Below are 24,080 nucleotides of genomic sequence, written 5' to 3' on the forward strand. Positions count from 1 at the left end.
CATGTTTTCCTTGAAGAAGCAACACTGTGCTTTCCAGAAGACTATTCTCAGAGTTAATTAAGGTCTTTTGGGTATCCTGTCCTACTCTTAGGAAGATATAGTAGGACCTAGATATTATCTCACTATGAGCTGTAATTTCACCTGCTGAAAAAGTTATAATAATAATAGTCCCTTCCTCAAACAATCTTATGGAGATTAAATGAGAAATAGATATAAAGGGCTGAGCTCTGTGCCTAACATATAGTAAGTACTCAACAATACAAGTATTATAAATGTTTGAAATAATAAATGGGTGCATGTAGGAAGTCTACAACCAAGATCATGGAGTCAAAGATATGTCAAGGCACCAAGAATGAATTTTGTCTGCTGAAAATATATGTAAAATTGGATGGGGGAAAAGTGGAATAAATGACCCTTGAGGTCTCTTTCAAATCTGAAATTTAAGGATGAATCTTTAAATAAGACTTATTCAATACAAGATGGTAGAAAACTGAATGCTATTGTACCTATCTGACATTGTTTTAGGGAATAATCCCCAGGTTATTAACCTATTTGCCCCAGGTCACTTTGTCCCTAAGAAGAAAAGGAAGGAAAACAGAGGGAGGGAGGGAAGTTCAAAGTCTCAGAGTCTGATGGATAGTGAATCTTCCACCTTTCTCCTTCCTCTCCTCATACCCTCCATAATCTGAAAAGATCTCTTATTTATCTGGCATGCCTTACTCAGAACTGCATAACAAAATATACTTTGTATCAAATGGAATAGGAGTTTCCTAGAGTGATTTTGGGGAAAAAAGGATGAAAATATTACCCTTTTATTCTCCAAAATATTGGTGACAATCACCCAGTGCTGTTAACACAATGCTTGCCTATACAGTTGATTAGGTTGTCACTACATTATTTGTCATATTCTTAATTTTGAATGGTCTGAAATTATCCTACTGCCACCATAATCCTTATTTAATATCAAACAATTTTTATTTCTACTCTACTTTTGTCTATTAGAGAAATATGTTCATAATCTACTCCAAATGTTACTTAGGCAATGGGACCACTAATGTTTCTCCTGTTTACAGCAGTACAGGAGAAAGGCACTTACCGATAATACTTCTCTTTGACTATGGCATAAATGAGGAGCAATGCCAGAGACCCATCCAAGATAACAGTCAGAATTTCCAAAGACACAACGGTTGCGTCAAAATTAAGCCATCTTGCATCAGCTTTGCCATATTCTTTCCCTTAAAAAAATATTTTTTTATGACAGTCCTTAAGGAGGAGATACAAGAAATAGCTTCCAAACTCTCTGCATTCTTCACAATGCCTTACTAGAAGGCAAGAGAAGCCCTGAGATGAAAATGCACTTGCCACCTGACACAATAATAACAATATCGTATTATATTGGTGAAATAATTTAGTTTCCAAAGTGTTTTCACACGTGCCCTCTTCACCCTCCCTTTTAAAAATTTTTAAAAGATTTTATTTATTGGTTTAGCCAAAAAGTCTTTTGTTTCTTCTGTATAATGGCTCTAGTAGTGCTTAATTGTCTCTAACTTTATTAGAAACAACTTTGTTAGGTCGTTTGTCATATCAGTGGGCATTTAAAAAATATTATCAAAACTGAATTTTAATATTGAAGATGGAAGAAAATATGCAACTATTTTGGTGTAGCATGCTTTATTACTTCAAGAAAGATAAAAATGCGGGACTTCCGGCCAAGATGGAGGCCTAGACTGACACGCTCCATCTCCCTCCACAACTAAGAAGGAAAACATCTACCGCAAAACAGAAATAACCAGAAGTCCCAGAAAATAAATGGAAGTCCAATGTATGAAGTTATAAAGAAGTGGTGCTTGTCTGAACGGGTAGGAGGGGCGAAGCCGGGCAGAGAGGTCAAGCTGTGCTGTCGGCAGCAGCAGTGGTGACGGCGGCGGGACAGTGGTAAGCACAGTGTGGTGAGAAGGATCACCTGGTAGTGATGAGTGCTCAGGGTTCCATCCCCTATAGCGTAGGAGGTGTGACAGCCCCACCCAGGAACAAAGGTAAACACAAAACTGTCAGGATGGCACAGATCATAACAGAGATTCCCGTAATGCAGCTGACCAGATAGCAAATATCTAATCCAATTGCTCAGCAGATGGGAAATCTTTCTGAGGCACAGTTCAAAGCTTTGGTTATATGAATGCTTACAGACCTAACAGCAGATCTTAAACAAGACGGGGAAGGAATGAAGGCTAGTCCTGCTGAAATGAATGAAAACACATATGAAACTAGTGGTGAGGGGAAGAAAACCAGGGATCAAATCAACAAATTGGAACATAGGGAAGAAACAAACAGTTAACCAGTGCAGAAAGAGGAAACAAAAAGTGAGGAAAATGAGAGGCTCAGAAACCTATGGGACAGCTATAAGTGGGCCAATACCTGAATCATAGGGTTGCCAGAAGGTGAAGAAGAACTAGAAATTGAAAAATTATGTGAAAAAATAATGAAGTAGAACTTCCCTAACCTGGGAAAGGAAATAGACTTACAGGTCCAGGAAGCACAGAGAGTTCCAAAAAATCTGGACCCAGGGAGAACCACACCAAGACATATTATAATCAAAATGTCAAAAATTAAGGATAGAGTATCTGAAAAGCAGCAAGAGAGAAGAAAAGAATTACGTACAAAGGGGTTCCAATAAAACTACCAGCTGATTTCTCAAAAGAAACTCTGCAGGCAAGAAGGGACTGGCAAGAAATATTCAAAGTAATGAAACCCAAAAACCTACAACCACGATTACTCTATCCAGTGAAGCTGTCATTCAGAATAGAAGGGCAGAGAAAGTGCTTCCAGGAAAAAGTAAAACTGAAGGAGTTCAGATCCAAACCACTGTTATATGAAATGTTAAAGGAACTTGTTCAGGAGAAAGAGAATCAAAACTATGAACATTAAAATGAAAACTGTATCACAACAACCATCAATGGAAGCTAGGGAATCGAAACAAAGGCAAACGAAGTAGGTAACAAGAGTGGAAAAAGAATTATAGGTATGGGGAACATTCTGGGGGGAAGTCAGCAGGGAGGGGGAAAGGGTGGAAGGGAGGGAGATGGTACAGGAATTAAGAAGCATAGTTGGAGGGAGTGGAGTAGATAGGAAGATGTTGAGAAGAACTATATACACAATCAATTGGCATGGACTAAGGTGGGGGGACAACTGGAGGGAGGGTGGTCTCTGGGTGGAGGGGAACAAAGGGAAAAGAAATTGGGACAGCTGTAACAGCATAATCAATTAAGCATATTTTTAAAAAAGAAAGGTAAAAATGCAACTGAAATGCAAACAAAGATTTGTGCAGTGTATGGAGAAGGTGCTATGACTGATCAAATGTGTCAAAAGTGATTTGCGAAGTTTCTTGATACTTTTGACATTTTGGCCAAATAATTCTTTGCTGTGGAGCTGTCTTATGCATTGGAAGATGTTTAACAGAACCCCTTGCTTCTACCCACTAGAAGACAATAGTGGGAGATAGCTGACATACCAAAATATCCAAATCAATATAAGTTATTGATGAAAATAAAAAATATATTTTATTTTACAGAAAAAATGTAATAGATTTTTTGACCAACCCAATATTTTTTAGAGAGGGAAAGGAGGGAGGAAGAGAAGGAAGAGAAACATTAATCTGAGAAACACCCATCAGTTGCCTCTTGGACATGTCCTGATCAGGGACTGAACCCACAACCTAGGCATGTGCCCTGACTGGGAATCAAACAAGTGACCTTTTGCTTCACAGGCCCATGTCCAACCAACCAAACCACAATGGTCAGGGCTTTAGTCCTCTCTTTTCATTGTAAGTAGCAGAATTCTAAATTAATTCAACATAGTCAGATTTTGCAATCTTCAACAATAATCTTGGTAAATACAATATGATTCCTTACTTCAAAATTTCAATATAAAATCTGTAAGTATAATTTAGATGTGGGAAACTTATTAATAAGAAAATGTTTATTTAAAATCGCATGCTTATTGATAATTGAAGAGAAATGAATTGCTAAAGGGGCAGAAGGAAAGGGAGGGGAATAATAGAGTCTGGACTGCAGAACGAATCCAAAATGGACAAAGGGACACTTCAGTCTGCTACAGGGACAGAATTCGCTAACAACCACCATAAAAACTGTCAACAGTGCTGACTACAGAAGTGGGCATGCCCTAAGAAATCTTTCCAGACCCCATTATCAGGATTGTTTTTCAGAAAACACCATGAGTTATGAAAGCCTTTAGAGCTGGACTGAGAGCCATGACTAGGTGAAACCATATTTGCTTCCCTCCCTCCTTCTTTCTTTTTAACCTTCTTTCTTTCTTTCTCTCTTTTCTTCCCACCTCCCTCTCTTCCTCCTTCTTCTCCAGCCTCTCTCCTTGCCTCCCTCCTTCTGCCTTCCTTTATCCTCCCCTACCGCACCTCTTTATAACTTATCAAAGTAATACATGCTGGTTCTAAGATCTCAAATAATTAAGAGTTAAAAAACAAAAATCCCCACCTCTTCTCTCCCTTTAAGTCCTGTTCTCACATTGTTTAGAAAAGGTATGAATGGACAAAAATTAGTGACATGTTCTTATTGGACTGAGCAGCACAAAGTTCTAGCCTCTTATTGGCCAGAGTAGGATTCCTGGGCCCAGAGGGCAAGGATAAAGGGTTCTAATGAAAGACCATTCTGAGAGAAAGGATAACCGTAAACAGGATTAGCTAATTAATGAGGTAATACAGGCATACTGAGAGGAGATTCTGTGAAAGGTCAGACAGAACCAGCAGGCCAGGAAGAGTCCCCCAGCTTTTCCTTGGCCAACCATGAATGAACTGGAAAACAACATAATAGTGAAAGTAAAAATTTTTCCTGTAAATTTAAACATACATACAAAAGGCAAAATGTACCTTCTAGTGCATCCAAAATCTAAGAAAATATCGTGAGTAAAATGTCAATGCTTTAGGAATTAAGAATTAGTGGGTGTTTAGACTTTTAGAAGTATAACACCATTCATCATTTTTAATTCAGCAAATCTTTTGGAGCATATGGAAGGCTCTGTGATAGCAAGTAGGACACAAAGTCTGCCTGCAAGTGGCTCCCACTTTAGTGAGGTCAAACCATGCAATGAGTGATGGTGACAGTATGCAGACATGGAGGAAGTAACATCTGAGTCAGACAAGGGAGATGAGATGTTCCAATCACTTCCGTTCATAGCATTGATGAGGGAAGGATTCTGCCCTAGGGCCATGGGGATGACACAGTACACTACACATGACACTGGACAGATGAGACTGATGGCAGTTTCTTAGCCACATATACTCACAGCCTGGGGGAGGAGGGCACTGCACCATGCAATGACATGTTGGGGGTTGCACTTGGAAATGTAGTGAACAAGGAGGGGCTGTGAGAGGCAGGTTATGTAGTAACAAGAGGATAGGGTTACCTCTGGTTCTTGTGGCAGGACAGCTGGGGATGACTGGCTTGTTTGAATAATTCCGAGGGCTGGCAGGGAACTGAAACCCACTGCTCAGAGATGCGAGGGCACTGTGCCCCATCCTGCCACAAAGAGGGCTGTTTGGCAGAGGGACCTTATATGAGAAAGCAGGGTGGGGAAGGGACTTGCACTTAGGCCACTTGAGGCCCTCTGGATTTTACCAGATGTCACGGCACACATAATATTGGATCTTAATTTCAGGCCTTACACGACAAGGGGCCACCCCTGAACTGGTTGAAAGAGAAGAGTGTTTGAGGGAGGATCATGTACAAAGGCCTGGAGCTGAGAGAACATAGTATGTCTGAATGTATACGAGAGGTCTGTCCAGAAAAAAATCCAACCACTGTTAATATAATGAGAATGGTTTATGTGACATCATGTAACCTGGCAGCCAAGGAGAGTGGACTGGAATGTGCATGCATGAACAATGACGACTTCACTGTACTAGTCAGTGGGGACAATAGATGCTCTTGAATGAGCATGTGTACTCTGTGGCCATGGCACTCAAAATAAATGAGCAAGTAGAGCAACAAATTTGCATTAAATTTTGCGTCAAACTTGACCATTTCTCCACAGAAACTAATCATATGATTCAGAAGTCCGCAGCTATGGGCAACTGCTATTAGCAGCTTCATCACAACACACCTGCTCATGTATGATGTCTTGTTCAGTTTTGACAAAACATCAAGTCACCCCAGGTGATTCATGCCTCCCCCACCCCAGCCCAGATTTGGGGCCCTGTGACTTCTGGCTTTTCAAAGTCACCTTTGAAAGGGAAGAGATTCACACCACCAGTGAGATTCAGGAAAATACAATGGGGCAGTTGATAGCAGTTGGGAGAACTGTGTGAGGTCCCGAGGTGCCCTACTTTGAAGGAGACTGAGGTGTCACTGTCCTATGTACAATGTTTCTTGTAGCTTGTATCTTCTTCAATAAATGTCTCTATTTTTCATATTACATGGCAGGATACCTTCTGGACAGACCTCATATTTAATTCAGCAGAGTTGGAGAGACAGGGGAGCAAAGTTAATGCTGGAGAGGAAGGAAAGGGTAGGGGTTGTGGGCAATAAAAGCAGGCCCTGTTATTCACCAGTCCCAGTGTATCAAGCCTCTGGTACCTCCTCATCTATTGCTTAACCTCAACCATCTCTTTGCTGGTTAAATACAGCATTAATAAGCCTAATGCTGTGATCATTATCATTTACTTTGTGACTGACCACCAGGTTTAAGCAGGGGTGTAGAGGGAAGGAGGCATAATGTACTAAAGGAAGGTAGGTCTCCAGGACCCAAGCCACAGCTGTGCCCTTTACCACAGAGCAGAGATTAGGAGATGATAGGGGTGACAAAGACTTTCTGACTCCTCTGAGACTCTTCTCGACAAGGCCTCAACTTTGGGCTCTGTTCTTGGCCTTGGTCCAGTTTTAGCAAGCAGCCTGCCGAGTCAGTTTAGTGGAAGTCCCTTATTCTTGGTATCTTTCTTTTCCAGTTTTATTGAAATTATAATTGACATATAGCACTATATAAGTTAAGAGTATAATGACTTGACTTACATATATTGTGAGATGATTACTACAATAAGTTTAATTAGCATCTATCATCTCATATAGAATTTAAAAAATAAAAGAGAAAATGTTTTGGGGTTTTTTTTCCTTGTGATAAGAACTCAGGATGGTTTATGGTCTTAACAACTTATAGCATTGTTAACTATACCCATCATGTTCTATTACATCCTCAGTGATATTTATAACTGGAAGTTTGTACCTTTTGACCACTGTCATCCAATTCTCCCACGCTCTACCCCCTGCCCATTAACCACAAATTTTATCTCCTTTTCTGTGAGTATGGGTTTATTTGATTGTTTTTTAGATTCCACATATAAGTGAAATAATATAGTATGTGTCTTTTTCTGTTTGGCTGGTTTCACCTAGCAAAATGCCCTCCACCCATGTGCCACAATCGGCAGGTTTTCCTTTTTAAAAAAAAATTTTTTTTTTATGGCTGAAAAGTATTCCATTGTAAATACCACATTTTCTTTACCCACTCATCTATGATAAACACTTAGGTTGTTTGCCTGGATTGTTTATTGTAAACAATGTTGCAACGAACATGGAGATGCAGATATCTGATCAAATTTCTCATTCCCCACCCTCTGTATCTTATCACCCAGGCCTGCTTTCAGCAAGAATCCTGTGAGTGGGTCTATCAAGAATCCTCCTAGGCTTGATGTTTCTTCTTAGTAATTTTCCATCCACTGACCTCAACATGGTCCTTCACTCTAAATCTCCACCTGTCCTTCCTGTATTTGGATTTGAGCCTGATCTCTCCCCTACTGCAAAGCCTCCACTGCAGGGGTCCCTCTTTGAATAAAGTCCTTCTTACCATTTTTAAGAAGTATCATGAATAATGTTTCTTTAACAGGGTCTACATAATGTTAACAACCCAGTTCTACATTCTGGTGAATCAAAAGACAGTCCACAGATCAACATCGGGATGCCTTACTCCAGAGCCTCTGAATCAGAATGTGCATTTTAACAAAAGTCCCAGGCAATTAGTGTTCTTTCAAGTCCAAGAAGTACTACTTTATATTTTCTATTGGATTTTCACTTTCTCTAGAATAAAGGGCACCTTCATTTTGTTAAGGTGAAAATGTATATTGAAGATGACTGATAAAGATTGAGGTAGATATTTGCATTTCATAGGATTGAGCCAAATCTGGGCTATTCCTTTCTCTGATGCCACACAGGGTAGCCAGGACTGGAGGCCTCCAGCCCCTGTGCTTCCCCAGCAATTCTCAAGCACAGCTTATTCCAGTTTACTCACTGAAAAGGTCCACAGCTGCATTTTGCTCAGCCTTTGGAACAGAGGCAGCTGGATTCCAGGGGTGGGGCTCAGGCTCCTTGAGTTACCACTGGCTGGGATCTGAGAGGCACCAAAGATGACACATATTTTGCTTTGAGAAGGACTAACTGTAGCTCCTTCTCTAGAAGAGTTTCCTAATACTAGTGATGAAGAAGAGTCCCAACACAGATCCTGGCTGGGGAATATGATTTCAGAATCATGGAAGAAATGAGATAAAAAATGAGGTATTTCGTATGCAAAATCTGAAAGAAGTTAGCCTGTGCAAGCAGTTCTATGATAGTGGAAAAGTACCCTGTTGTTACACATCTCACTTATTTGTCAATGTTGACACAGTACCCTGGAAGTAGTCAATACTAACTGACTGAATGTTGAATAGTGAGCATGGAAAAGGTAAAACTAGTTAATATCTCTGTAGAACAAGATTTTTGGAAATTATCTGTAAGACACTATCTATACATACTGATATATATATATATATATATATATATATAGCCATATGTGAAAGTTGATATTAAAAGTGTAAAAAACACTCAGTTTAAATACTGCAAATTCTTCAACTTGCACTCACTACAAACATTTTAAACATACAGCTTTACTGAGATATAATTCATGTGCCATACAATATAGTTACCTGTTTAAATTGTACAATTCAATGGGTTTTAGTAAATTCACAGATTTTAATCACCACAATCTGATTTTAGAATATTTCACTACCCACCAAAAGAAACTCGTATTGCTCAGTGGATTGAGTATCGGCCTGCAAACCAAAGGGTCACTGGTTTGATTCCCAGTCAGGGCACATGCCTGGGTCCAGTTGTGAGTATGCGAGAGGCAACCACACACTGATATTTCTCTCCCTCTTTCTCCCTCCCTTCCTCTCTCTCTAAAAATAAATAAATAAAATCTTTAAAAAAAAAAATCTGTATCCATTATCAGTGACTTCCCATTACCCTCCAACATCCACCCCCCAACCCACAGAGACACTAATTTATAATCTGTTTCTACAGATTCACTTATTCTGGACATTATATATATATGGAATCATACAGGATGGGATACTTAATTGACAGCCACACTTGCAATAAATCTACTCACACATTTCAAATGCAAACTTTTAAAATTACTTACACAATGAGGCAATCAAGCTATCAGAATCAGCAATGTTTCCTATGAAAGCCAAGTAGACAAAAGGGTCTTCCTAGAGAGAAAATGAAAACATGCTCTAATTTAGCATCATAACCCCAGGATGGGACCGCAGATATATTGCACTGCATGGAAGCATAGCTCCATCCATCACACCCTGAGAGCACCACACCTACATAACCCCATGGGGTGCTATACTTGGAAATAGATAAATTCAAAACTAATGTTTATATTTAAAAAATGCTATTTTTCAATGATTGGTATGATAAAATCAGATGTGTGTTCCAATGAAGAAAAATAAGTGGAAAATTTTCACAAGGAAAGATGTTTTTTTTAAATTTCAAAAATAATCTTACACTTTAAAATAGGTATTCACTAGGTAAGATGGCGGAGGAGTGAGGAGAGGTTGCGATTTCAGGCTCCCGAGACCCGTCTGCAGTTTGGGCTAATTGCTGACAGAACGTCTCAGTGAGCAGCTGGACACTGGCAGAAGTTGAGCCATGGCACTGCTGGATTAGAGAAAATCCATCTGGGAACAACCTGTTTAGTGAGCATAGCGGAGGAAAAGGGGACGAAACGGGATTCCTGACTGGGGCGGCTGCCCGAGCTGCGGAGGGAAGCACACAAAGGCTTTTTGGCGACCACAGGCTGCCCCAGAGAGGAGTCAGGAGGAGAGCGGATCTCTGCCCGCTGGCAGAGACGGGACTCGACCAAGTGCATTGGTGCCGAAGGACAGGAGACAGCGTGCTGCCGGGCAAGTGAGATCATAATTCTCCTATATATTTTTCTCTAGTGGACAGTGGAGAGGGGAGGAAAGTTTGGGGGTGGTAGGCCATTCTTGAGGAGCCCAGGCGCAGAGGCGCGCTCATCCATTCCCCAACCCTACACTTGGGTCGCGGGGGCACACATAGGGAAGTGCTCTCACTCATTGGCCCAGGTGCGCCGGGCCGTGAGTCCAGGCATCCCTCGGACACTCCCCAACGAACATAAGATCAGTGCCCCAACGGACACATGGAGGGCCCACTGAACAAGCAGAGGACCGTGCACAGATACCCCTAGACAGCTCCCGTGGGCGCCGGGCCCCAGGCCGGAAAGCAGACCACTAGCACAGGCTCTGTTTGTGCCCGCCCAGACGGGTGAGGGAAGGCGGGCGGCGGCAGCATGGGAACAGCGGGCGGCAGCAACTCACAGACGCTCACTTCCACTGAGCACAAGTGTCCGCGGCCCCGCCCTAAGAGGAGAGAGACCAACTCCTGGAGCTCGGCTCAGCGGGACTAAGGGCACGGGCAGCGAGCGAGCGCGAAAACACCTCAGCCTGGGGACAATAGGCGCCAATCCTGGGGAAAGCTCTCCGGCCGCCCGCGCATGCAGGGACTCCCACAGGGACACCTCGGCACAAACGCGGAACCACCTCGGCCCGGCAACAATAGGCTCCAACCGCGGGGCAAACTCTTGGGCCACCCGAGCGCGCAGGGGCTCACGCGCAAGGGCACCTCAACTGGCTCCAGCGGGCAGCAAGGGAGCGCGCTGTGCCAGCAACCGCGGGCGCGCACCATTGTGGCAACCACGGGCACACACCATTGCTGGAAGAAACAAGAACCTCTGAACTGCCACACTAGACCAGCTGCGGACGCAGAAAAAGAAGGCAACACACCAAGGCTAAAACGGAGTAAAAACATTGCCTTTTTTTTTTTTCAATTTTTTTCTCCCTTTCCTCTTTCTTTCTTTCTTCTTAATTCTTTCTTTTCTTTCTTTCTTTATTCTTTTCTTTCTTCTCTTTTCTTGGGTTTTTTTTGGGGGGGCCTGTTTTGGGGGTATATTTTTTTCAATTTTTTTTCTCTCTTTCCTCTTTCTTTCTTTCTTCTTAATTCTTTTCTTTCTTTATTCTTTTCTTTCTTCTCTTTTCTTGGGTTTTTTGGGGGGGGTTGGGGGTATATTTTTTCAATTTTTTTTCTCTCTTTCCTCTTTCTTTCTTTCTTCTTAATTCTTTTCTTTCTTTCTTTATTTTCTTTCTTCTCTTTTCTTGGGTTTTTTTTGGGGGGTTGGGGGTATATTTTTTCAATTTTTTTTTCTCTCTTCTTTCTTTCTTTCTTCTTTATTTCTTTTCTACCTTTCTTTGTTCCTTTCTTTCTTCTCTTTTTTTGGGTTGTTTTTGGGGGGTTTTGTGGTTATTTTTTTTCTCTCTTCTTTCTTTCTTCTATATTCTTTTCTTTCTTTCTTTCTTCTTTTTTTTCTTCTATTTTCTTGGGCTTTTTTTTTGGGGGGGTGTTTTTTTTTCCTCCCCTTCCAAAAAGAATAACAAACTTTATCTCTAACGTGTTCCATATAACCTCTCCTTCTCATCCTTTCTCTTTAATCATTGTTTATTCATTTGTGTGTCTAGTTTATCCCCCTATCATAAATAATAGAATATAATTACTATATAAACCCAATACAATACAATCCCACTTTCTTACTATATTATGCATTTTTCTATCCTTTTCTTCTATTTTTATTAACATACAATGTAAATATTACCTACTGGCTTGCACACTCTCAACTATTATTAATCTATCACCCCCTCTTTCAAAAATTATATTTTTTCTCCCCAAAAATAACTCTTATCTATTCTTCTTATAGCAGAAAAGCTCTAATCTCTTTACATTTATATTAATACGGGCTCGTTGGCTGACGATAGCAGGATAGAGTGGGGGATACTTTTTGAGGGTGTGGGTCTCCTGCCTGGGCTGTGTGTTTATGTTTTTAACAGCATATCCACAAAAGAACTCAAGACAAAGCGGATAGAGTGACTCTCAACCAACTAGCCAGAAGGAAAAAATATAACCAAACAGCATAAACAAATGACATAAAGGGTAACTCAAGAACACCAGGCTCAGGATATCAAAGAGACTGCACCACTGAAACCCCCAGATCTCCGATAAAGAATCTCACACCACAAAGGAGGGAAGTCAAAGCAGACTACCCCTCACCCCCCAAAAAAACCAAACAAACAAATAAATAAATAAATAAATAAAAACAAAAAGAATCCAACATGGTAAGACGCAAAAATAACCCCTCAATGAAGAGAAAAGAGGAATCCTCAGAAACAGAGATAGATGAAATAGACATAGCCCAAATGTCAGACATGGAATTCAAAACAATGGTGGTAAAGAAGCTCAATATACTCGACATCCTTAAAATCAACTATGACAACCTCCAAGGAAGTTACCAGCAGCTCCAAGAAAATTACAGGGAACTTGCAGAGAACTACACCAGCATAAAAAAAGACATAGAAACTGTTAACAAGAACCAGGAAGAACTTAAGAATGCAATCTCTGAACTGAAAAACAGTAGAATCAGTCAAAAGGAGACTAAACGAAGCAGAGGATCGGATTAGTGAGTTAGAAGATAATGTAGAGAAAAACTCCCAGACAATACAGCAAAATGAAAGAAGATTGAAAAAATATGAACAAGATGTAAGGGAATTACAGGATAGCATGAGAAAAAATAATATCAGGATCATTGGAATAAAGGAGGGAGAAGAAGAGGAGCGAGGAATAGAAAAGCTGATAGGAGAAGTAATGACAGAAAAATTTCTGAACCTGATGAGAGATAAAGTTATACAAGTTCAGGAAGCACAGAGAGTTCCAATGAAGAGGAATCCCCAAAAACCCACTCCAAGGCACATCATTGTTAAAATGGCAACATGCCAAGACAAAGAGAGAATCCTAAAAGCAGCAAGAGAAAAACAGCAAATAACATACAAGGGAGCTCCGATAAGGCTATCAACTGATTTCTCAATAGAAACATTACAAGCCAGAAGGGAATGGTCAGAAATATTTCAAGCAATGAAAAACAAAGGCCTACAACCAAGAATACTCTACCCAGCAAGGCTCTCATTCAAAATAGAAGGTGAAATAAGGAGTTTCTCAGACAAAGGAAGACTGAAAGAATACATCTCCACCAAACCAGCATTGCAAGAGATGCTAAAGGGAGTGTTCTAAGAAAAAAGAAGAAAAGAACAAGAGAGGAGAGGAACAGAGGTACAAAGGGAAATGAATAAATACACGACAATAATAACCTTAAATGTAAATAGATTAAATGCTCAAATTAAAAGACATAGGGTAACGGAATGGATAAGAAAACAGGACCCACATATTTGCTGTCTACAAGAAACACACCTCAAAACAAAAGATTTACACAGACTGAAAGTAAAGGGATATAAAAAAATATTCCAAGCAAACGGACCGGAAAAAAAAACCGGGGTAGCAGTCCTCATATCAGACAAAACGGATTTCAAAGCAAGGGCAATAAAAAGAGACAAAGAAGGACATTTCATAATACTTAAAGGAACAATCCATCAAGAAGATATGACTTTGATAAACATATATGCACCCAACATAGGAGCACCCAAATACATAAAGAAAATACTAGAAGACCACAAAAAGGATATCAACAACAACACACTCATAGTAGGGGACTTCAACACTCCATTATCAACAATAGACAGATCATCCAAGCAAAGAAACACCAAGGATATACAGGCATTGAACAACACACTAAACCACATGGATCTAACTGGTATATATAGAACTTTTCACCCCAAAGAAGCAAAATATACATTCTTTTCAAGTGCACATGGGACATTTTCAAAGATAGACCACATGATAGGTCACAAAACAAGCCTCAACAAATTCAAGAAAATTGAAATCATATCAAGCATCTTTTCAGATCACAATGCCTTGAAACTAGAAATCAACCTCAGAGAAAAAAAATCAAAGACACCCAAACTCATGGAGATTAAATAACATGCTATTAAATAATGAATGGGTTAACAATGACATCAGAGAAGAAATCAAGAAATTTCTAGAAACTAATGACAATGAACACACAACAGCCCAAAACCTGTGGGACACAGCAAAAGCAGTCCTGAGAGGGAAGTTCATAGCAATACAGGCATATCTGAAAAGACTAGAAGAATCTCAAATAAAAAATCTAATCCTAAAGCTACAAGAACTAGAACAACAACAACAAAGCCTAGGGCAAAAAGAAGAAAGGAAATCATCAAGATCAGAGCAGAACTAAATGACATAGAGACTAAACAAACAATCCAAAAGATCAAACTAGGAGCTGGTTCTTCGAAAAAATAAACAAAATCGACAAGCCTCTAGCCAGGCTCATCAAGAAAAAAAGAGAGAAGACACAAATAAACAAAATCAGAAATGAAAGAGGAGAAATCACGACTGATACCTCAGAAATACAAATGATAGTTAGAAATTACTTCAGACAACTGTATGACAAGAAATTTGACAATCTAGAAGAAATAGACAAATTTCTAGAAACATACAACCTTCCAAAACTGAATGAAGAAGAAGTGGAAAGTCTCAACAAACCAATAACAAAAAAGGAAATTGAAACAGTAATCCAAAATCTCCCGGCACACAAAAGCCCTGGACCGGATGGCTTCACAGGCGAATTCTACAAAACATTCAGGGACGAACTAACTCCTATCCTCCTCAAACTGTTCCAAAAAATCCAGGAAGAGGGGAAAATCCCAAACTCTTTCTATGAAGCCAGTATTACCCTAATCCCAAAACCAGGTCAAGATACAGCAAAGAAAGAAAACTACAGGCCAATATCACTGATGAACATCGATGCTAAAATCCTCAAAATATTGGCAAACAGGATCCAGCAGTACATCAAAAAGATCATACATCATGATCAAGTGGGCTTCATTCCAGGGATGCAAGGATGGTTTAATATTCGCAAATCAATAAATATAATACATCACCTAAACAAAATGAAAGACAAAAATCACATGATCATTTCAATAGATGCAGAAAAAGCATTTGATAAAGTACAACACCCATTTATGATGAAAACACTCAGCAAAATGGGAATAGAGGGAGCATACCTTAACATAATTAAGGCTATATATGAGAAGCATGAAGCCAACATCATACTCAATGGACAAAAACTTAAAGCATTCCCCCTGAACTCAGGAACTAGACAAGGTTGTCCACTCTCTCCACTCCTTTTCAACATAGTGTTGGAAGTCCTAGCCACAGCAATCAGACAAGAAAAAGAAATAAAAGGCATCCAAATTGGGAAAGAGGAAGTAAAACTTTCATTATATGCAGATGACATGATAGTATACCTAGAAAATCCTATAAACTCCACTAAAAGACTACTCGATATAATAAGTGAATTTGGCAAAATCGCAGGGTACAAAATAAATATACAGAAATCTAAGGCATTTCTGTACACCAACAATAAAATAGCAGAGACAGAGACAAAAAAGAAAATACCATTTACTATAGCAACAAGAAAAATTAAGTACCTAGGAGTAAACTTAACCAAAGAGATAAAAGACCTGTACTCTGAAAATTACATAACATTGAAGAAAGAAATTAAGGAAGATACAAATAAATGGAAGCAAATACCATGTTCTTGGATGGGAAGAATCAACATCATCAAAATGGCCATACTACCCAAAGCAATGTACAGATTCAATGCAATCCCTATTAAAATACCAATGACATATTTCACAGACCTAGAACAAATACTCCATAAATTCATATGGAACCAAAAAAGACCCCAAATAGCAAAAGCAATCTTGAGACAGAAGAACACAGCAGGAGGAATCACAACACCAGATATCAAACAATACTACAAAGCCACTGTAATCAAAACAGTCTGGTACTTGCATAAGAACAGACATATAGGTCAGTGGAACAGAATAGAGAGCCCACAAATAAACCCAGGCCTCTATGGTCAACTAATCTTTGATAAAGGAGGAAGGAACATAAAATGGAGTGAGAAGAGCCTCTTTAACAAATGGTGCTGGGAGAACTGGATAGGGACCTGCAAAAAAATGAAACTAGACCACCAACTTACACCACACACGAGAATAAACTCAAGATGGATCAAAGACTTAAATGTAAGCCGTGACACCATAAAAGTCCTAGAGGAAAACATAGGCAAGAAAATATCAGATATCTCACGTAACAATCTCTTCACGGATACATCTCCTAAAGTAAGAGAAATAAAGGAATAAATAAACAAATGGGATTACATCAAACTAAAGAGTTTCTGCTCAGCAAAAGAAAACATCAGCAAGATGAAAAGGAAACCAACCATATGAGAAAACATATTTGTCAATGACATCACAGACAGGGGACTGATTTCCAAAATATATAAAGAGCTGATACGACTCAACATCAAGAAAACAAACAACCCAATTAAAAAATGGGCAAAGGACCTGAACAAACACTTCTCCAAAGAGGACATACAGAAGGTCCATAGACACATGAAAAAATGCTCAACATCATTAGCCATCAGGGAGATGCAAATAAAAACCACAATGAGATACCACCTAACACCAGTCAGAATGGCCATCATCAACAAATCAACAAGCAACAAGTGCTGGCGAGGATGTGGAGAAACGGGAACCCTACTGCACTGTTGGTGGGAATGCAGACTGGTGCAGCCACTATGGAGAACAGTATGGAATTACCTCAAAAGATTAAAAATGGAACTGCCTTTTGAACCAGCGACTTCACTACTAGGATTATACCCGAAGAATCTTGAAACACCAATTCAAAAGAACTTATGCACCCCTATGTTCATTGCAGCACTGTTTACAATAGCTAAGTGCTGGAAACAACCTAAGTGCCCATCTGTAGATGAGTGGATCAAAAAACTGTGGTACATTTACACAATGGAATACTATGTAGCAGAAAGAAAGAAGGAACTCCTGCCATTTGCATCAACATGGATGGAACTAGAGAAAATTATGCTTAGTGAAATAAGCCAGGCAAAGAAAGAAAAATACCATATGATATCACCTAATACAGGAAACTAAAGAACAACACAAACAAAGGAACTAAATAGAACAAAGAGCAGAATAGCAGTCAATAGTGGGGAGGGGAGAGGGAGAGAAGGGAGATAAGTAAGGGAAGGGATTAGTCAAAGAACCCGTATAAAAGACTCATGGACATGGACAACGGGGAGGGATATGATTGTGGGAGAGGGGGTGGGTTGGGTGGGGGAGAGTAATTAGGGGAAAAGGGGACAACTGTAATTGAAAAACCAAAAAAAAAAAAATAATAATAAAATAAAAAATAAATTAAAAAATAAAAATGATACTACCAAAAAATAAATAAATAAATAAATAAAATAAAATAGGTATTCAAAAGTTTTTTCATAATTCATTCTTTTGGGGATTGTACCCTATGGTAAAATGACATACCGATTATCTTATTGCATACTCCCTCTCTCTCAAGTTGTTAGGTTATTAGACTTAAACAGAGCTTTGTCAGAAATAGTATTTTATAAATGTTATTTGACATAACTAACTAAATCATTCTTAATTTTAAAACTTAAAATTTAAAAGACATTGAATCAAGATTTTGAGAGTAAAGTAAAAAAGCATCATCTATAGTTCCAACACCCTAAAATAACAACTATTAGCAAATGTCATGTTGCCTTAAAGTTTTCACTTTCATAAATGCTTGTTAAAACATAGTTATGATCATCGGCACTTTCAATTTTGTATCCAGCTTTTCTGAAAACATTACAAAAGATCTTTTTATAAAGTATATTTTATTGGATATGTTGCTACAGTAGTCCCATTTTTTTTCCCTTTGCTCCCCTCTGCACAGTACCCCCCTTCCCTCCAGCAATCCCACGCCCCTTAGTTCATGTCCATGGGTCGTGCATAGAAGTTCTTTGGCTTCACCCTTTCCTATACTATTCTTAACATTCCCTTGTCTATTTTCTACCTACCAGTTATACTTCTTTATCCCTGAATGATATCCCGATTTCTCTCCCCCTGCCCCAGCTGATAATCCTCCAAATGATCCCCATATCTACGATTCTGTTCCTATTCTGGTTTCCTTAGTTGGATTTTGTTTTTATCTTTTAGATTCAGTTGTTGATAGTTGTGAGTTTGTTGTCATTTAAGTGTTCATAGTTTTAATCTTCTTTTTCTTAAGTAACTACCTTTGATATTTCATATAATAATGGCTGGGTGATGATGAACTTCAGCTTTACCTTGTCTGAGAAGCACTTTATCTGCCCTTCCATTCCAAATGATAGCCTTGCTGGGTAGAGCAATCCTGGTTGCAGGTTGCCTTTCATCACATTGAATACTGCTTGCCAGTCCCTTCTTGCCTGCAAAGAGTCCTCTGAGAAATCAGCTGATAGTCCTATAGGCATACCCCTGTAGGCAACGCTGCGCCTCTCTCTTGCTGTCCCCAGGACTCTCTCTTTATCTTTCACCTTTGGCATCTCAATCATGATGCATCTTGGTGTGGTCCCCTCTGGGTCCAGCTCGCCCGGGACCCTCCATGTTTCCCACACTTGTATGTCCATCTCTCTCACAAAATTTGGGAAGTTTTCCTCATTTTTCTCAATTCTTGTTTCCTCATTCTGCACTGGTTGACTGTTTTTTTTTCTTCCTTATGTTCCAAATCATTGATTTGAACCCCAGTTTCCTTCTCTTCACCATTGGTTTTGTGTGGACTTTCCTTTGTTTCATTTAGCATAGCCTTCACTTCTTCTCTTATGCATTTGCGGTACTCAAGCATATCTGTCAAGCCTGTGAGCATCTTTATCACCAGTGTTTTGAATTCTGCATATGTTAGGTTGTATATCTCCTGATCTGTTAGGTTGGCTATCTCCTCGCCGCTTATTTCTCCCACTGGAACCTTGATCCATTTCCCCTTTTGGGCCATGCTTCTCTGTCTCTTGATTCTGACAGGCTCCTGTGTTTGTTTGCCTCTGCGTCCCAGGTAGAGCTGTGGCTCCTGTTATGTTGTAAGGAGCGGAGCCTTAGGGATTCGTCAGTACAGGGCGACGTGTTTCACCACGTTGTGGCGCTGTATGTGGGGAAGGGATCTGAGAGGGAACAATGCTGCCTGCCCAGCACTTGCCCCTTTTCCAGGCACTTTTCTCACTTCTGTATGGGACTGTTGCCTCTCTAGCTGTTGCATGATTGACGTTCCCAGAGTGGGTGGGTCTGCAAATGTTCTAGGACCATGGAGGCCCTTTAAACAAGTGGACTCTGCTGAGACCCGCAGTTTCTTCCTCCACCCCAACCCCCGCTGATTTGTACCATCAGAAGCAATCAGGCTTGATTTTCCCTGGTGCTGGGACCATGAGCTGCGAGGTCTGGTGAGGAGCTGGGAACACTCCCCAGGTGTCCGTCCCGACTTTTTAAAACATGTGACTGTCCTTTCTGCCAGCCTGCCACTGCTGCTGCCACCACACCACGTCCTTTCTGCCCCGGCTCCGCCTCTCCTACCTATCTGGATGAGTATTTCTTCTTATTTCTTTGTTTGCTGGACTTCCATGCAGTCTTTTTTTTTTTGGAACTTCTTGTTGTTTCTAGTTTTGAGGTAGTTCCATTCCTTCTTAGTTGTTGAGGGAGACACAGCATGTCTGTCTATGCCTCCATCTTGGCCCCCTCTCTTGTGGGCTGGTGGGGTTTTGGCCCCTCCGCTCCGCCTGGTCCCACCGCTGAGGAGCAAACACAATGCTCCATCCCTGGCACCCTTGAGACTTCCGCGGCGCCCACCAGGTTCAGGCAGATGGGGCCACCTGGGAGTCCTCCCTATATTATTCTTAACTTCCCTCTGTCTATTTTGTACCAACCAATTGCACTTCATAATCCTTGCACCATTTCCTCATTTATTCCCCTTCCCCCTCCCAGCTGATAACCCTCCAAATGATCCCCATACTATGATTCTGTTCCTATTTTGGTTTGCTTAGTTGGATTTTGTTTTTATTTTTTTAGAATCAGTTGTTGATAGTTGTGAGTTTGTCTTCATTATAATGTTCATAATTGTGATCTTTTTCTTAAGTCCCTTTGACATATCATATAATAATAGCTTGGTGATGATGAGCTCCTTTAGCTTTACCTTGTCTGGGAAGCACTTTATCTGCCCTTCCATTCTAAATGATAGCTTTGCTGGATAGAGTAATCTTGGTTGTAAGTCCTTGCTTCATCATACGGAATGCTTCTTGCCAGTTTCCTCTTGCCTGCAAAGTTTCTTTTGAGAAATCAGCTGAGAGTCTTATATGCACTGTGTAAGTAACTCTCTGCTTTTCTCTTGCTGCTTTTAAGATTCACTCTTTATCTTGAACCTTTGGCATTTTAATTATAATGTGTCTTGGTGTGGTCCTTTTTGGGTCTAGCTTGTTTGGGACTCTCTGTGCTTCCTGGACTTGTATGTCTATTTCCTTCGCCAAATTGGGGGAGTTTTCCTTCATTATTTTCTTACATAATTTTTCAATTTCTTGCTCTTTCTCTTCTCCTTCTGGCACCCCTATGGTTCGGATCTTGGCATGTTTAAAGTTGTCCCAGATGTTCCTAAGCCTCTCCTCATTGTTTTCAATTCTTGTTTCCTCATTCTGTACTGGTTGACTGTTTTTCTTCCTTATGTTCCAAATCATTGATATGAACCCTGGTTTTAGTCCCTTCACCATTGGTTTTGTGTGGATTTTCCTTCATTTCATTTAGCATAGGCTTCACTCTTCCCTTATGCGTTTGCCATACTTAACGCATATCTGTCAAGCCTGTGAGCATCTTTACCGCCAGTGTTATAAACTCTGTGTCTGCTAGGTTGGCTATCTCCTCATCGCTTAGTTCTCCCACTGGAACCTTGATCTGTTCCCCCTTTGGGCCATACTTCTCTGACTCCTCATCATGACAGACCCCGTGTTTGTTTGCGGCTGTGTCTTAGGCAAAGCTGTTGCACCTTTTAAGTTGTAAGGGGTGTTGTCTTAGGTATTCATCAGTAGAGGGCGATCCGTTTCACCACATTGTGGCGCTGTGTATGGGGGAGGGGTCTGAGAGGGAACAATGCCGCTTGCTCATCACTTGCCCCTTTTCCAGGCACTTCTCCCACTTCCATATGGGACTGGTGCCCCTCTAGCTGTTGCACTGGCCGTCGTTCCCAGAGTGGGTGGGTCTGCTGACACTCTAGGACCATGGGGCCCTTTAAACAAGTGAATTCGGCTGAGAGACTGGCAGTTTCTTCCTCTGCCCCAATCCCCACTGGTTTGCAAAGTCAAAAGCAATGAGGCTTTATTTTTTCCCAGCAGTCTGGTCTGGTGCTGGGAGCACTCCCCAGGTGTCCCTCTCAACTTTTTAAAATGTGTAACTGTGCTTTCTGCTGTCCTGCCGCTGCCACCACTGCTGCTGCCACCACACCGCGTCCTCTCTGCTCCGACTCCGCTCCTCCTGCCTGTCTGGGTGAGTATTTGTTCTTTATATCTTTGTTTGTTAGACTTCCATGCAGCTTGATTTTCTGGAACTTCTGGTTGTCTCTAGTTTTGAGGTAGTCTTATTCCTTCTTTGTTGTGGAAGGAGACGCAGAGTGTCTGTCTAGACCTCCATCTTGCCCGGAAGTCCCCTCACAAAAGATCTTAAATGTAATATTAAATAGGCTAAGTTCTGGATTATTCTCGGGAACATAGAACTTTGAGAACTACCTCACAGCAGTTTATTTAGTCTCACATCATAAAAAGCCAAGATCCCTCTTAACAAAAGTGGCATTCAAATATTTATACTAGAGTTGAACTAGTTCTTTTTCCTAAGGGCAAATTTAGGACATTTTTAAAGGCTTACAGAATACATTTAAAATTTTAGGTAATGACATATGTGCCATTACACTTAGTATTCCTCTATTGCTGAAGTATTTCTTTGCCTAAAATTTCACTGTGGTATTTGATTATCATGTTGCTCCTTGGAGCAAATTCTGTTGCTGGTCAATACATTTTTCTCACTTCTTTTTACCAAAGCAATCACTTATATGACATTAAAATTATGTTTTTGCCTAATCCCTGCTCACTTCTAGCACCACTTCCCAGAGGCTATCACTTATAACCACTTCTGTCTGTAGTTGTGAGGATTATTTCTATAACTCATAATACACTTGTACTACTATATCTTTAGATATTTATTAACTGTCCATCCAGAAAAATTATGATTTAACTTATACTGCTTCCCTTACCTTTCCCCAGTCCTTCTGGTTTTTGATAGTGTCAGGGAGGAAAATTTTACTTCTGCCCTCTTAGGTTCTGTAACTGGCCTAAGAATTAACTGATATAAGAAAGAATGCAAATTTTATTTAATATTTTAATATGTATATGGGAGTGTTCAAAAGAAAAATGAAGAATGAAGAAACTGTTAGGACCAAAAGCTAATATACCTTTTTACAAAAAGAACAATAAATGACAAGGATATCAGAAGACAAGGGGGTTTGGGCTTAGTTATTGTGGAACAATAGCTAAGAAATATATTGGGAGAACTAATTAAAGATAAGGGTTATTTGAGTAGGTTTGTTTGTATAGGTCCATTTTGGCATTGACTCCAGGTCTCTGGTGGTAAAAATGTTCTTTGCTTCCTGGTTCGGGGAGGGCACCTTTGTCATGGGAAATTTTATGACCTGACTTTAGGTAGAAAGGGGGAGGTCAGAGAGCCCTTTTTGCACCTGCCATTACTCAAATGCCTTTAGCTGAAAATAATCAATATGCCTAAGTGGCATATTTAGGAGTGGCATGTTCTGAATCCCTTTGATAGCTATATTATATTCTCTTTAGTTCTTCTATTAGTTACCCAAATTTGTAACTTAATAGACTTAAAACTTAAGCTTACTCATTCTTCAATGTTGCTCAGTATTAGGACTTCTTACCATAAAAGATGAGAATGATAGTGCCCACCAAGCTTTCTCTCTCTCCTCCCCATTTCCAACTCTCAACTTCTGTCCACTTCGCTTGTACAATGTTAAGACTGACTGTAGTATTTCCCATTCTTGTTCTGTAAACATATTTGCCTATTTTATTTTATCTGTAAGTGGATTTGAAAAGCCAATTGACAGCATTTAGAACATGGTGATTATGTAAATATCATTCACTGCAAAGGACACAACTTCTTTCTCTACAGAGCCAGTATTTTGACTCCTGTGTCATTTAAGGAGAATGTTGTGAATGAAATGTTCTTACAGTCATAAATTTCTCAAATTCATGTTATACTTTAGTTTGCTTCATATTTCAGCCATGACTTTCTCGTATTTTTGTTTATGCTACAGTTTGTAATTGTCTTTTTTAAGAGAAGAAACGACACTTTATCTCATTAATGTTTCCCAACTTCTCATCCATTCTAATCTCTGCTGAACAGAGGCTTTGAAGGTGGTTTATTTTGTCTTTTCTTGATACTCTGTAAATTACTTAATTTTAAATGTGGTTTACATTAGAGTATATATAAAAATATACTCTTTAAAGAAGATTTTTTAAATTATGAGACAAACAGCAAGGTTTCAGGTATGCAACACAGGCATTGGACATTTATATAACTTACTAAGTGATTACCCCAATAAGTCTAATACCCATCTGACACCATACACAGTTATTATTGACTATATTCCCTATGATGTACTTTGCAAACATCACCATAACTGTTTTTATAACTGATAGTTTGCAAATCTTAGCCTTTCCCCCAACCCCCTCCCATCTAGCAATCAACAAAATGTTTTCTGTTTTGTTTGGTCTTTATTTTGGTATTTAGCTTCCACATACACGTGAAATCATATGGTATTTGTCTTTCT

At 39.9% G+C, this 24,080-nt stretch overlaps 1 protein-coding gene across 1 annotated transcript in view; it reads right to left on the reverse strand.

Moving 5' to 3' along the window:
- Positions 1-548: 548 nt before the first annotated feature.
- Positions 549-24,080, reverse strand: part of EBPL (EBP like) — a 54,445-nt gene continuing 30,913 nt past the window's right edge. The window contains exons 3-5 of the mRNA XM_090258208.1: positions 9,475-9,544; positions 1,097-1,235; positions 549-573 (exon numbers count right to left, since the gene is read on the reverse strand). Of these exons, the coding sequence (XP_090114334.1) occupies positions 549-573; positions 1,097-1,235; positions 9,475-9,544 (234 nt within the window). The remainder of the gene's footprint in view (positions 574-1,096; positions 1,236-9,474; positions 9,545-24,080) is intronic.

This window comes from Furipterus horrens, unplaced genomic scaffold, assembly GCF_987537825.1.
Source record: "Furipterus horrens unplaced genomic scaffold, mFurHor1.1.pri manual_scaffold_12, whole genome shotgun sequence".
In the NCBI taxonomy this organism is placed as follows: Eukaryota; Metazoa; Chordata; class Mammalia; order Chiroptera; family Furipteridae; genus Furipterus; species Furipterus horrens.